At 48.3% G+C, this 13,419-nt stretch overlaps 1 protein-coding gene across 1 annotated transcript in view; it reads right to left on the reverse strand.

The window, feature by feature from the left end:
• ITGB5 (integrin subunit beta 5) overlaps nucleotides 1-13,419 on the reverse strand; it is a 59,866-nt gene that overhangs the window by 18,590 nt on the left and 27,857 nt on the right. Inside the window, exons 7-10 of the mRNA XM_017820937.1 lie at nucleotides 13,200-13,295; nucleotides 12,077-12,166; nucleotides 8,467-8,601; nucleotides 4,959-5,388 (exon numbers count right to left, since the gene is read on the reverse strand). Coding sequence (XP_017676426.1) covers nucleotides 4,959-5,388; nucleotides 8,467-8,601; nucleotides 12,077-12,166; nucleotides 13,200-13,295 — 751 coding nt within the window. The remainder of the gene's footprint in view (nucleotides 1-4,958; nucleotides 5,389-8,466; nucleotides 8,602-12,076; nucleotides 12,167-13,199; nucleotides 13,296-13,419) is intronic.

Here is a 13,419-nt window from a genome sequence, read left to right on the forward strand (position 1 = left end):
ACCTGAAACCCCAGGGTGGAGATACCAGCAGTACCATCAAACTCAAATGTAACTCTCAAAGCTCGGGGCTGTAATGAAGGACCAGAAACTGGGGCACTGGCACCAGAGCCATTGTCCCACCAGATGCCCTCAAACACAGCACTGTTAAATGCCATTACGGTGGTCGGGACAGGGAACACCAAAAATAAATTGTAAAAGCATGAGTGAGATTTCTAACTTGAGGCTATGTTAGAACAAACAGAATAGCCGTATCTCCCTGGGCTTTAGTAAAGGCTAAAACTCCCTGAGCTTCCCCATTTACTAAAACCAAGAGAGGAAGCATTCAGAAGTAAATACTGAGGACTTGTACATCCTCAGCAGTTTTTGAAGTGGTTTCTGGAGGGCAGCTGGAGTCGCATTGCATGTCAGCTTGGTTACTCTCTGCAAAATAAGCAGTCACTTTCCAATGAGCTGCCCCTTCTCACATCCCATCACAGAAGTGATTCTAGCACTTGCATGTACCTGCAGATTTGACACTTTATTGCTGAGCTGAGTTTTTTGTGTCACTGGAAGCCCTGTGCCAGCAAGTGAGGTCATTCTCCACCTCCTCTGCTCCGAGGCATCGCGATCGCGCTGTTCTTTAGCCAGCCACAATCTTTAGTCACCTGAACCAGTTAAGATGCTCACAGCAGCTTACAAGCTAGAGAGACTTTCCAAGGTTTGATTTACAGGTGCATAGCATTTATAAATCTGATTTATTGTCTAATTCTAAAAAAAAGAAGACAAATCCCAAAAGATCTGATCCCAAAGCTGCGCCAACGTCAGCAGTTGCTGTGTTGCTCAGGCAGTATGGATTTTCCAGACATATCCTTTGTGTTTTAGGGGGAGGAATGGCTGCAGTGTGGTGAGTGCTCTTCACTTACACCTCATTAGCAATGTGCCTGCACACAACCAGAGTCCTGGGCTGAAGAGCACAGGACAACCACACAGGGAGCCAGGGAACAGTGGTGATGGGTGAGGGGAAATTTCTCTAGAGACACCACGATGCCATATTACTCTGCATCCCCCCATTCAAGAAAAGATAGGTCTGGGGCAGTGAAGCTAATGAAGCTTGGCCTCTGGCAAGCCAGTCTCTCTTCATTAGAGGCAAATGTGTGATGCCCTCAGTGGGGCCTCTCCTCCCTCTTGCCACCTAGTTTTATGGCACCTTCAGGAATGCAATTAGCGCAGAGATGTTTCCTTCTTTGTCAAACTGCCTGGCAGGCAGCCAAGGGGTTCAAAAGCCTCTGAGTTGTGCAGCCAGCTGCCCCTTCCCCAGCCCAGCTGCAGGCAGGAAGGTTTTCAAACCCTCTCCCACAGCCACCCACATTTCAGAGCAGAGAGGCCAGAGCGATGTGGTGAAGGTTTCAATGCAAAAAGGCAACTTCTCCATCCAGATTAAAACTGGGAACAAAGGATTCTTGGATTTGGGAAGCGACTGCCTGCTTCGTCAGAGCATGGTGCTGCAGACAACTAGTTGCACTTCTTTTGGAAGAACAAAGCACTTGTGCAAGATGTCCCCCACAGCCCTTCCAAAAGCCAGATTAATGATTTGAAACAGCTACTCTGGAGCTGTTAACTGGACTTGGGAAGCAGCAGAACAAATGCCACTTTTTAGTGACTAAATGGCATTGACTAAGAGCTGGATGCAACTTGAATCAACATTTACGACATGTTATAAATGACTCCTTTTCCCACCTGCCTCACAGATGCAGGAGCCACGTTAAACCTCCCACTAACAGGAATTAAATTCTTGTTTCTTCTCTAGATTATCTCCCACCCAAAATCTGCTCCTCCACTTCATGATGGGGGGCTACAAAAGGACAGGAGCCACAGGCAGCACTGTCTGCAGGCACCTCTCCTCTAAAATGCTGACAAAATGAGGTGCCAATATTTATAAATGGACCCATGGATGAAAACACTTTCACTGGCCAAAGGACCAAATACCAAGAGACAAGAAACAAGTTCATTTCAGACCATTTCAACCCTGCTCCACTGTGGCTTTTGCTGGGAGTAGAGGATGCTTGAGCATAATATGCCACCTATCCCTATGCCATGGCAGTGACTCGATGGGGACAGCTTTGCTACAGATCACAAAAGGAAGAAATGCCCAGGCTGGTTGGCAATGGGGCCTGAGCTGAGGCGAGCAAAAAACACAGCCACATATGTGCAAAGCAGTTTGCATGAGCGGATTTTTACCTCTCAGCTTGAAAAATGTGTTTTCCTCCTGGTCTTCCCCCTCCTCTTGGGTCAGGTTGGACTGGCTGCTTTCCTACTGGCTCCATCTGGGATAGGCACTCAGAGGTTCATGATATCATCTCATTCAACAACTTGGGCAGGTGTAAATGCATTTGATGGGGGACACCATAGCCCGTGTGCTAAACCTGAGGTTGGGTTCCATTGGGGTGAAAATGCTGTTCAAAATACAGTCATCAGTAAGGCACTGAGAGGCATTAAGTGCCTTCTATGCTACCAGAGGATTCATAGAGTATAAATAAAGCCCTTGACAACAATGATGAGTTCCCCTCATGGGTGGAAGCCAAGGAACTCCCTAGCAAGGACAGAGACAACAGTGATCTGCAGCAAAATGACAGCTCCCTACGTGCTGCTTTTTTGGTTTGTGCATTAGCTAAAACCCGTTGGTCTCCCCTTGCAGTGGGATTCAGCCTGTACTGGGTACTGGGATGCCAGAGCCTTTCAGGGACAGACATTGTGCCCAGTGAGGGCAGAGTGGCACTTCGCTCCCTGGAAGGAACTGGACACCCCATGCAACTGCCCTGGAAGTCATCCTGCCCCCAAGGCATCACCTAAACCCTTCTGGCTACCAAGTCTACACAGCTCAGTGCTGAGCTAAACACACAATCTTTTTCAAGAAGGCCTCATTTGTAGGAAGGAGAGAGTTTGCATCTGCTAGAACTGCCCAGGGATGTTTGTGTAGCAGAGGGCTGTTTGTCAGGGGCAGCTTTGGACACAGTTCCCCCCCCGCCCCAAGCTCAGACACTCTTGGTAGGCTGGTGAAATCCCAAGCCTCTTGGCCTGACAAAACCACCTCAAAATGTTATGTCACTGGCCCAGCGCTTGCTACAGCTCAGATTTAGCATCATAACTGCTGGAATAAAAAAAACCCCAAACAATGAAGCCAACAAACCAAGAGCAATAGAAATACCAGGAGGCATAGGGAGAACCAGCCCACGCAGCCATGCCAGACTCCATCCCATTCCTGGAGCAAAGAGGCTGCTTGGCCTCAGCCTACCCTTTTGTTTTCTTTCATAGCTATAAAAATAACTTTTAAATGACTTTTAAAAACTTTGGCAGATCCGAAAACAGCTATGCTGCTCTTCCCAGCACCAGACACCCTCCACAGGGACAGAATCAAGCAGGTGCAGCAGAAGAAACGCAATTTGCTTTCCTGTGGAGCGGCAGAGCTCTGGCTCTCCTGCTGAAAAGGAAATTTGAGCAGAGGGGTGTCCTTCTCTTGCAGCAACTGCTACACCAGTAACCTCCAACCTCTCTTTATAGCACTGCTGCCCTTAAATATACTCCTTTTGGATGAGATGATGCTATCAAAGCAATATGGTTCTTTGGAGAACCCCCAGGCAGTACTGCTCTTAATTACTTCACAGCGGAGTTTATTTTTTCCCTCATCTGCTTTCAAATACCTTTTTCCTGCTTGCTCACCCCTATTTCCGCTCCTGCATCAGCAGGGAGAGTCCCAGCCCTCCCAGTCTGGGCAGTCACTGTGGGAGGTGGTACTGGCCTTTCTCACTGCTCTGCAGCAGGGAGCTCCAGGGCAATTCCAAACCCCAGAGTATCACTCGCCTTATCTTCAGCAGTGACAAAACAGGTTACAGGAAAATCAGCACATTCTCTATAACAACACAATTGTCTCAAGCAGCCAGAAACTTGCAACCAAAGGGTGCCCCATCACTTACTGCCCAGCTCTGAAACGTGCAGGGTAAGATAAACAGCAGGGAAAAACCCTGCCAATTCCCTGGAGAAAATGTGAAAAATAGCTATTTTTTTCCAAGCTTACACTTGTTTCAGAAATTCTGTCCAGGATTTTCAGCTAAGGAAATATTTTACTTGCTTGAAAGCAGGCAAAGTTTAAAAAACCCTTTGCCCAGATCGAACTGGGGGAATTATGTCTGGGGGCTAATCCAGGCAATTACATTCAAGGTAAATTATGTGACCTTGGACTGATGAGGTTTTAAAACCATTTTAGCAAACACAGCTAAATAACTCCTCTGCCTTTGTTTAAGCAAAGCTGACTGGCTACATCTTTCCCAATGAATGACTTGTTTTCCTAGTGGGAAGAAAAATCTATACATAAAATACCTTTAGGAATCTTTAACACAGCTTTTCTTTAATAAGTAACAGCCTGAAACACAACCTTTCTTTTCACTTGCGATGCACCAGGGGATTACTCCAAATGCTTCATCTTTAAAAAAAGATTGTTTCTGCCTAGGCAGGGAAGGATGGCTCACACAGGAAAAAATCCAGCCTATGAAAACACCAAAAAGCTTCAGAGGATTCTGAAGCCTGTGCTAGTTTACTCTTTCCTAAGGATATATGTTAGTGTGCAAGAGATTTGCATAGTTACATCAAAATAACACCAAAGCCAAGACTCTGCTCATCTCCGTGGGACCCAGGCAGCAGACAAGCCTGCAGGGAGCCTTTCATTCTGACACCTGCAAACCCAATTCTGATGGGGATAATGCAATTTTTGTTCTTTACTTTGGATGCACTTAAACCTCTCCCTCCTTTTTCCCATAAGGAAAACTAAGAGAGCACAGATTTCTCCAGAAACAGGGCAGATTTGGGCAGGTGGGGCAGGCGCAGCCCCTCACACACCGCACAGCCCAGCCCAGCAGCCTTCCCCACTTCAGGGTGGTTTCCCCACTGCCACGATGTGGAGGGCACGAGGGAGGAAAGGCTCCTACCTGAGCAGAGGACTCCCTTGTACCTGGCGCAGGAGAAGTCGTCGCACTCGCAGAAGGGCCCGTAGATGTTTCCGAACTCGCTCTCGTAGCACAGGCACTGGTTGCAGCTGCACTCCCCTCTCCCGCTGCACAGGGGTTTGCCCTCCGCCTCCCGGCACATGGCATGGTGCATGTCCCCGCTGGCCCCCTCCTCGCACTCGCACCTGGCCCCCAGGTAGCCAGGGTCGCACTCGCACAGCCCACACGCGTAGGTCCCGTTGCCGCTGCACTTGCCGCTGGCGGGCGCGGCGTGGCCGGTGCAGCCACAGCGGCAGTTGTAGGTCACGGCCACCTCCAGCATGTCCCGAAAGCCAGCGGGCTTGATGGTGAAGGTGTGCGAGGTGTCCTCGGCAGGGCAGCTCCGCGCCTCCACGGCCACCTCGAAGGAAACCTGGAGGGCAGGTTGAGATGTAGGTTAAGGGGCACGGCCCCAAAGCAGCTGTCAAGGGTGTCCCAGGAAGGAAACAGCAGATGTCCTGAGGAAAATCCATGGAGCAATTCCATGGAGCGGGGCCAACTCAGCGCATTGAGCTTCATTCCCAGGTGTGCAAAAAGCCCCCTAACAATTGCACATCCAGCAAGAGCACCTGCAGCTCAATGCACCAGCATCTGCCATGAGGGGTTGGACAACCTCAGCGTTTTAAAACTCTTTACTGTCAGCCATTTACAGCAATTTTCCCCATCAGGAACCCTTGCTTTCTGTGAGATGGGAAGGAACCCACCTATTTCCAAAAAGAAACAGGGCAAAACTCTAGCAAATAGCCCAGTTTCCACGCTGTTAAAAATAATAAACTCTGTCAGAACAAACACTATCAAATATCTAACCAGCACAGCACAAGGGCCTACAAGATCATGGATTCAGAAGGTTTTATGGGACTCCTGATTTGCACATGGAGATGTGCACCAGCCACAAAATCCCAAGCTTTCAGCATGCCATTTTTTTTCAACAGGCCATTTTTAATGGATGCTTCTATCAAGACTGACTTCAGAAGAGTTACACATCATTATATGGTTATACATCAACCCCCTACTCGTTTTATGTGGCTACAATCCAGTGTCAGGGATTTTCTCCTGAAGAAAACCAAGGCCATATAATGGCTGCTCGTTTGGTCCCTGATTTAATCCTGTTGTTTCATGGGGCCAGCCAGCACTGCCCAGAGCTGCCTCGTAGCAAAGAGGATTAACCTTATTCCAAGGAAATGAGACCCTTTCCTTGGGTCTCATAATTCAGGAGGGAATTATTTCTCTCTGGAGATATTTGGGGGTCACCTCAAGTCCTCACTGTCTGCACTGTCCCACATATCAAGGGGTGATGTACAAAGGATGGCAGAGCAGCCACCTCCAGGGAGGTGGGAGAGCTGCACCCCCAGGAAACCTCCCTTGACATCCCCCCCTTCCCAAGGCCTGAAGCAATTAGGATAGGAGCTCAAATTACAGAGGAGAAGGAGATCAGAAAGCAAGCTAAAGGGATCAGGGTAATCCTGCTCCCTTTCACCCACTGACACCCACAGCCCCAAGACTAAACCCCAGCAGATTAGGGTCCAGTGCCAGCATTATCCTCTTTGGGGAAACTTTCTTAGCAGGAGTCAAATCTTGATCCACGTGGAAGCACTGGGGCAGAAAGCAGCTGAACAATATGGGAAGGAGGGACACGACCCCCACAATCCTGTGGCACATCTCCCTGTGCAAGCACCTCTATACTCAGGGTGCACCTAAAACAGGAGTGGTACCAGTGCCAGCTCCCTGCTGCGCTCACTGCCAGACCTCTCCATAGCACAAATTGCAGTGGCTGGAGCAATGCCCCTGCTCCTGCCAAAACCAGGAGCTCGGGATTACCTTTGCTTCCTTGGGGGCTCAGGCTTTGCCATGGGAACAAAGAGCTACAGGGATCACTTTTACCCACCCATCCAAGATACAGTAAAGTCAGCTGAAAAAGCAGGGCTACCTCCCTTTTTAACACTTCACATGATCCTTATTTGGCGGGGCAGAACTTCTGCTACTGTTGACTCTTTCAAACTATTTTTATATGCCTCAGCACTGAGAGCTCTGGTATGTTTGCAGAGTCACTCTTCTCAAATAAGGCAATCAGGCTGCTAACAAACCCACACCCATGGCCTCAGACAGCAAAAGTCTGGAGAAAGGGAGGAGGTTCCCCACTGGTCTGAGCCCTCCTGCCCTAGCCCTGCAGCCCAGCAACCTGTTTATCTGCTTCAATACTCAATTTAAACATGCAAAGCTTAGCTTTTTTGCTTTTTAAAAAGCACAGGATGGATTATGCCATGTATACTGTTAACATTAAGGAGGAAATGATAATTTTAGTCTGTGCTGCCATCCAACACCCTAGGAACTGAACACACGAGAGGAGGGTTGCTGCCTTTCTGAACACCCTCTGACTTTTCTTGCAGTACCTCCAAAGTTAGCCATGATCCCTTCACTCACTGACACAGGAAAGACAGGTTTAGATTAGAACCACAGAAGCATGGAATCATTTAGGTTGGAAAGACCCTTAAGATCACTGAGTCCAATCACTAATCAAGCACTGCTGAGCCCACCACTAACCATGTCCCTAAGCGCCACATCTACACATCTTTTAAACACCTCCAGGGATGGTGCCTCCACAACTTCCCTGGGCAGCCTGTTCCAATGCTTGACAATCCCTTTGATGAAGAAATTTTTCCCAATATCCAATTTAAATTTCCACGGTGTAATTTGAGGCCATTTCCTCTTGTCCTGTCACTTTTACCTGGAAGAAGAGACTGCCACTCACCTCACTAGACCCTTCTTTCTGGTAGAAAGCAATAAGGGTCCCCAAGCCTCCTTTTTTCCAGACTAAACACACCCAGCTCCCTCAGCCCTTCCTTATCAGACCTGTGTTCCAGCCCCTTCACCAGCTTTGCTGCCCTTCTCTGGACACACTCCAGCTCCTCAGAGTCTTTCTTGAAGGGAGGGGCCCAAAACCAAACACAGGATTTGAGGTAACTCACCAGTACCAAGCACAGAGGGTAGATCACTGCCCTCATCCTGCTGGCAGTGCTATTTCTGATACAAGGCAGGATTCTCAAACAATAACAATGAAACCTGAAATATTTAATGGACTGGGAAAAGATCAGCAGACCATGGAAATAAAAATTTCACAGCTGAGAGTGTGATGTGAATATCTGGGATTACAGGAAAAAAAACCTGTTCTTGACTACTGTGTTCTCCTGCCTGTTTAAGACCTTTACCTCAGTGCTGTAGACAAGACACCTGTATTCCCTCTTTCCTCACAGCTGACCTTAGGCTGATCTACACCACCCAGAACTACTTCTAGAAGAAACACACTCTCTGGGTTTTTTATATCATCGTGGAACAGCACGAGAAGAGCAGAGGAAAATGAGCAAAACTATATTTTATTGCCCAGGACCACTCATCGAGAGAGTGAAGTAGGTGAAACAACCTCTCCAGGGAACAGACTAAAAGGCAGACTCACCGTATCTCCAATTTTGAGATCCCCACACTTCCTGAGCCCAGGATAGGACAACCCATCCTGGCAGGTGGCAGTGAAGGTCAAGCCAATGTCCTCAGGGCTGTCCCAGACCGTGAGCTCCACCTTGGACCGAATACTCTAGAAACACAACAGGAAAGCAAACCATCAGGCTCCCAAAGACAGGTGGGTTTCTTCTGCTTTAATCTCTTCTCCTGATGTTTCCAGATGGTGGCTAGGACATCTCTGCACCTATATGAAAAAAAATCACCCCTGCAAACACATTGACATTTGAGTTTGACTTAACCAGCCCAAAAGGCTTCTGATGAACACAACTAGAGTCATGGGGGGCTGCCTGCACACTAGGATAAGTGTGATAACCATAGCAGCCAGTACTGAAAATATATGGATGCACAAGAGGAAAAAAAGAAGAAAACATTCTCAACCCCAGATGGAGCATCTCTGAGGTGAAGGTCAGAGCTTTGTGTGCACATCTGCACCTCCTCCTCCCCATAAACCAGCCCCTTAGTGAAGTGCAAAGCCTGATTCTCCACCAGCAGTTGTCCTACAATGTCTGTTGTACAGCACAGAAAAGGTGTAAAACTGCATTAACTCTGTCCTGCTTTCTTCTTTTCACCCAGTTGGTCAGAAAAATACATTTTCTCTCCTAGGAGAATGTGCCAAACAAAAAGCATCCCTTCATAAGTATCAGCCAGAAACAATGCCATGGGAAAAAATAAATGAACAATCTCTTTCTTTGCAAAACTTTTTGAAGTGAAAAGCGTTTTCCATCAGTGAGGTTTTGGTATGCTCTTACTCCCTTTCTTCTGCTTCTCATCTCTCCGCCCTCCTGCATGCACAGACTTTTTAAGTCACAACAAAATGAAGTTTATAAGTATTAATTTGGAATGACGTTGTTTTGTTTAATTCTTCCAATGGCTGGAACTGATTTTTATACAAGTGGTGTCCAAAGACGACAGTTTTTCAAAATGGAGCTTTTTGTACAAATATTCTTATTTTCCAAAGCCAGCTTCCAGCTCCATCTGTCTCCCCCTTGTCTACAACCCTCACCAATGAGGTCAGATTAAGGAAAAGTGCTAATTCAGACCTCTTGCCAGTACATGTGATGACAAACCAGGGTTCACAGGCCAGCAAAGAGCCAACACTTTTGGAAATGGACAGGAAATAAATGAGTTTTGGCTGAGCGAATCTAAATAGTCCTTCAGGAAAGAAAGGAAAAATTTCCCATCTCTCTGCTATAACAGAGAAGCTGTTCATGGGGTGGCAATTGGGACCATCCATCACCTCTGGGCTCAATGTTGCATGTGCCAATAAATCTCAGGATATTGCTCTGCCCCAAATTATCCTGTAGAAATCAGCTGCCACACTGATATGCTCTCCTGTCTTCTTTCCCAGAGCATCTTGTCTGGGGCATGGCAGAAAACAGGACACCATGCCAGACCTCAGTATGACCTTGCATGGGCTCTTCCTATGTTCATACACAAATGCCAAGTTTTCTTATTACCCTCTATGGTCATTCTGTTAACCTAATTGTGATGCCATTATTATTAGCCCCTTTGCACTGTTACACAACGATGTCTTCTGACAGCCCCACAGCCACCACGGAGGGCAACCGATAGTTGCAACATGAAACACATCCAAGACCTGCCTGGATTTAGTTTAGGAAAGTGCTTTTTAAACCAGTGTCCCATTTTCTCTCTTTGGTCCAAACTCAGTTCTGTGTCTGGGCACAGCCCCACATGAGCCATTCCATCTCTCAGGTATGTTGAGATTTGGGGGAAGGATTTGTTCTTAGTTTTTTTTTTAGTTTTTTCTTTTTCTTTCCTGCCCTCTTAGTGAGGGCAGGAAGAAAGTAGTCCCTGTTCTCTTCTGCTTCACACCTTGCAGGATGAGGGAGAGAAGGCAGCATGCTAGGCAGAAGAAAAGAGAGCTGGAACATGAAGGGATGGGGGGAAAAGGACCTTGAGGGTAATGTAAGACCCACGCAAGTCCAATGTATGCATCAGTGGAGGGAAGCAGGGGAGAGAGGACCAGAGATGTCCAAAGCACTGAAGGGAAGAGGCTGAGCTCAGGCCCAGAGCACCAGCCACTGGCACCCTGCAAGAGAAGATGGTCCCTGTCACAGATGAAGGATTTCTCCAGGCTCACTTTCCTTTCCATAAGAAATAAAAAAAGGTTTACTCCCACTTAGAAAACAGAATTTTAACCTTCTCCCTCAGTGAGAACTTCCTCCATCATTTCAGGACAAAAACAAAGCTACCAAGAGGAGATGGTTGGGCAGGTGCCAGGTTTCCGGCAGCCCCAGGCTGCCTGTGGTGCAGGCAGGAGCTGCCAGCTCCTGGCAGCACATCCAGGGGTCCCGGCCCACACCCACCACCCAGCTGAACAGGCAAGAAACCAGCCCATGTCTCAGCAGCCACTCATCCCACAGAGGTCATTCCATGGGGCACACCTTGGTCTAAGCACCCCAGTGGTTTCCAGCCGGCTGCACCGCAAAGCTCACAAGCAAAGAGACGGAGGGGAGCAGATGTGGGGGTGGCAGATTCCCAACAGTTTTCATTAGCTTATATCTAATCTGCAAAGGCTTGAGGGGTGCTGAAATGGAGGCACAGATGCATATTTCATCCATGAAACTGAGGCAAAGGGATGTTTTCATGTGACGGTGCTGAGATCACAAGCAAAGTCAACGTGGAGTGAATGTTCATTTCCTTCTCCCCAGACAAGCTTCTTATTTGCAAGACTCTCCGTCCTCAAGGGGACAAACTGGGACAACTGGGCTTTTGTTTTGCAGTATCTCCAGGGCCTCATTAGCAGCATTAGCTGCTCATTGCCTTTCCTCAGAGGGTGAAGCTTTGGGAAGCACTCTTCCTAAGGGCATAACCAAATGCTGTTTTAACTGCAGAGAGCTGGGGGCGAAGGAAAGATGACTTTTACAGCATAACACAATCCTACATGGCCTCTGGATGTGCGAACTCCTCCAAAGATGTTCTTCCTCGCTCCGTTGCACTAATGAGCACAGTACTAAGAAGAAGAAAGCTGTGTCCATGGGTCCCACTCATGAATAACTCTACCTGAGGGCTGACCCGTTGTGGGGTCAGATCAGCATGCCCAGCACCTAAACAGCAATATCTTTCCAGGATCATGAAGAGCTGACTCATAAAGATTCAGGGAGAAGACCAACTTGTGATGCACAGAGAGCAACACAAGGATGTGACCTTAGCTGGAGCTGGTCTCATCCTTGGGAGGCCTCTGAACATCAGATAACAAAAATATAATCTATTTTACCTACTGGTGGGGTGCTCTGAAAGAGAGCTTTTTCAGATGGAGGCTGTATTTTGAGGGTAATTCTGCACATGAGAGATGTGGGGTGAAATTTCTGCTGTGCTGCAGGCTCTCTTGGGCATCCCCATGCTCCTTCTCCTCCTCACACACCTTGCTTCCCTCCCCAGGGCGGACATCCCAGCCCCAGCAGCCTGCAGAGGACCAGGGAGGGAGGCGGCCAAGCTGGGTGGAGCCTGCCAGGGAGGGGGGAACCGAGCTGGCTGAGCTCCTGGCACTTTTCACTTCAGCAGCTGTGGTATTAAAATGCACTTACGTTGTAGGCTTTGACGATCAGCTCAATGATATTCTTGGAATCTTTGTGCAAAATCTCCACTGTTGTCCCAGGAATCAAGGCAGTAAAGTTCTTATGAAAAAAAAAAAGGAAAGCAGAGGGTGAGGAGGGACCGACCCCATGCCAGGGACACTGGCCACACACGCTGCCCCATCAACAGCGGTGTGCATGGAATGGTTTGGCTCCCATTAACGTGGAACTTTCAAAAGTAAAGCATCTTTAACGAGGCATGTCAAATATTAAATAAAGCTCACGGTCACAGGACAGGGACAAACAGACCTGGGTTTGCTGCCGGAGCCGCTATGCACTGGGCTGGCCCAGGCGGGAGGGAGGTGCAGCTGCCCCAACTTCCCTCACAACTCTGAGCATCCCCGGGAGAGGGGGTGGAGAATGAGCTCAGCCCTCATGCTCTCCATGGGCGAGCAGCAGCATCTCGACCATAGCAACACGGCTGCTTGTTGTTTCTGCTTGAGTCTCGAGAGCCTCAGCAGAGGTTTCCAAAAGCGACCCCGCCTGAAACACCATCCCTGCACCTGCAGAGCAGCAAAACCCTGCAGGGCAGCTCCAGACACAGGCCAGTCCTTGTGCCTAGGGCCACCTTTTCTTTTGTGAGGCTAGAGCAGCAATGGCAAGAGAGTTCTAATTGTGTGTGGCATGTCAGGGCCCTGGACTCCGTGATGGAAAAACACAGCTGGGCAGAAACACTGTGCATGATTAGGTAATGGGATTAAGTCACTGCAGAATGGGCTGAGCAGGTTTCTGCTCTCTGGCATTCTGCGTGCTGGCAGCCGTCCAAACATCAAGATTAAGATGGAGTCTATTTTAGGTCTTCACATGCTCACTAACACATATATATCTGTTTGCTCTAAGAAGCTTTAGTGCTTTTTGCTAAAAGGACTTAGCAGGGCGGGACAGCGTCTGAGCCTTGCCTGCCTGCAGCAGGCAGCATGTGGCCATGGGCATGCACACCTATCACTGCACACACATGTGTTTGCCACTGCACACTCGCCTGATTGCAGTTGCCTCCACTCCCCAGGGCATTTCATTCCATTCCTCAAGAGGCATTTCAATCTCCCCCCAGCCCAGGCAGTTTAGCAGTGCTTACCTTGTAGAGGACATAATGACTTTTTGTAACAGCAAAAATCAGGTGGATGTTGTTTTCAGCGAGTTTCTCCCCAAGAAGCGCCAGGGAAGGATAATCCTAGGGGCAAAAAAGGGCAGAAAAACTTATGGGTAGCACAGAAATAAAGATTAATCTCATTGTTCTTCTCCCAACAGCAAAATTTGTTCCAGACACATGCCATGTTTCACTGTGGGATGAAGTC

This window comes from Lepidothrix coronata, unplaced genomic scaffold, assembly GCF_001604755.1.
Source record: "Lepidothrix coronata isolate B3197 unplaced genomic scaffold, Lepidothrix_coronata-1.0 Scaffold86, whole genome shotgun sequence".
In the NCBI taxonomy this organism is placed as follows: domain Eukaryota; kingdom Metazoa; phylum Chordata; class Aves; order Passeriformes; family Pipridae; genus Lepidothrix; species Lepidothrix coronata.